A 2,188-nucleotide genomic window follows, 5' to 3' on the forward strand; every position below is an offset into this window, starting at 1 on the left:
TACCGCTCTATTCAGGCGACGCAAACATGGACCGAGAAACCAACCAGAACGGTCAGGTCGACGCATCCCTGCAAACCCATTCTAACCAGCCCAGCCAGCAACCGAGCGCTTCATCCGTCTCGTAGGGCAGACTCAGGACCCTGTGGCTTAACCAGGCTGAAACTCGTGCGTACTCCTTGAAGCCACACCAGCAAAACTTTAGATATAAATATCTGACATCCAGTCGTTCAACTTGTTTCCTCAGCCCACTTCCTTTCTGCATCGCACACATTGGCTCAACCAAAACTCTCTCCACTTTGCTCACCGAACTCAAACGCTCTCAACAAAGCGCAACCACCTTAAACCACATCCTCTTTTCTTTTTGTCACTGCCCATTTCCTTTTATCATTGGCAGCCTGCGACGACCTCGTACCGCATTCTTGCTCTTCTCGGATCGATCTCTTTCCTTTTGTTTCTCATTATCATCTACATCATCTAAGCCTTTTTCCTCGGTTGCCTACCACTGCCCTTAAAGGTACATATCTACAACTTGTTTTCTTTTTCTTCTCTCCAAACTCATGAAGATCACCATGAGCTGACCAAAGTTGAAATATAAACCTCAAAGTCTTGTTATTCTCACAAAGTTTGCGGCATCAACCATTCCGATCAGCACAATCAGCCGCGATCGACCAAGGGTCATTTGTGGTATCGATCTTCGCGGCACCTTTTGACCGGACAGACGACGATAACCAACGCTCATTGGACTAAGGCTCATCGGAAGCCATGGATCATCGGACTGCTCTCTCCGATTACTCTGGTTGCCGTTGGGTTCCAATAATATTCATCCAAATTCGGTTATTTTTTTTGGCCCTTATCGGTCTTCTGAATCTCTAAGACCACATTGCGCTGACCAATAAGCTCGCTTGCTCTTTTGTTTCCAGCCCAACCGTATCTCGAAGTACCGCTGAATGATGAAAAAGTGAGTCGGAAATCAAGACAAGAACTGAAAATAACTATGAACAACGACAAGCTTCCGATGCGAGATCGAATCTCGGCGTATATCGAGCTGCTGCCATCGGAGTGTCGATCCAAGCACGACGTTCCGATGGGATCATTGGGAATGAGCATCTGGGGGGTCGGGGAGGGATCGGTGTTCGAGAAAGCGGGAGTGAATGTGTCGATTGCACGAGAGTCTTCTGCCGGCGGCGGTAGCCCAGATGCTGGACGGGGACCGGACCGGATGGCGGGACGACAATCAGGACTTGCCGCTCTTCGCCTGTGGGATCAGCCTCGTCGTCCGTCCCTACAACCCAATGGCCCCGACGGTCCATCTCAACTGCCGCTACTTGGAGGTCCTCGACCCTCATTCCCAAGACAAGCGCACCAACCCCAAGGTGCGGTGGTTTGGCGGAGGAGCCGACCTGACCCCCTCCGATCTCTTGCCATGGGACCCAGATGCCCAACACTTCCACACACTCCTCAAAACTCTGCGATAAACACAATCCGCGCTTTTATCCGGGCTGCAAAGCCTGGTGGGGGATTGGATCTAGTTGGATTTAATTTGGTGTATGATCAAGGGACAAAGTTTGTAGAAATTCACAGAACTAAGAGCATTGTATTTCTTGATTAGAGAGGTCTATCTGGCATATCCAGAGACTTAGAGAAAGAAATACAAAGAGAGAAATAAAAGGTACCTAAGAGCGGATCTTGACCGACTCTGGTATGGGCAATGCAGCTGGAATCACGTGTTCGTGATTCGGACGGAAGCGTCTGTTTGATTCAGTTAAGATCGAACGGCAGAGCGCTCAACACGGGCCGATTCGACTCGCGAGACTTCCGGAGCTGATGGTATCTGCTTCATCATTAAGCTCACGGTAAGATCTCTGCTTGAGTTTGTTAGGCTCTACAGCGAAGTACTTACCACCTGTGGTGGGTTCAGTTATTCTGTCGCTGAGGCTGGGACCTTTGCGGTCTGGGTTGGCGTTGGTAGCAAGCGTGCTGTAACAGAGAAGAGTTCCTGTCAGCACTGCTTGACCTAGCTGTGACGATACCGCAATTCTCTTACCTTGTTGATGGTTGAGTTTGCTGGTATTGCTGAGGCACTTCGTCGTTTGATGACGTGGCTAGTTGGGAGCAGAGGATTAGCGTTAGCTTAATCCTTCTGACTGGGAGCATCATGCATATGCATGTGCCTGAGGGAAGCGCGGAC

The 2,188-nt window shown here is 49.9% G+C and overlaps 1 protein-coding gene across 1 annotated transcript; it reads left to right on the forward strand.

Moving 5' to 3' along the window:
- Positions 1-1,151: 1,151 nt before the first annotated feature.
- PtA15_17A58 (uncharacterized protein) lies at positions 1,152-1,475 on the forward strand (the record flags this gene model as incomplete). The annotated part of the gene is made up of 1 exon (XM_053164561.1): positions 1,152-1,475. The coding sequence occupies one exon, from the start codon at positions 1,152-1,154 to the stop codon at positions 1,473-1,475; it is 324 nt and encodes a 107-aa protein (XP_053028132.1).
- Between the last annotated feature and the right edge of the window lie 713 nt (positions 1,476-2,188).

The sequence above is a fragment of the Puccinia triticina genome, chromosome 17A (genome assembly GCF_026914185.1).
Source record: "Puccinia triticina chromosome 17A, complete sequence".
NCBI classification, from domain to species: Eukaryota; Fungi; Basidiomycota; class Pucciniomycetes; order Pucciniales; family Pucciniaceae; genus Puccinia; species Puccinia triticina.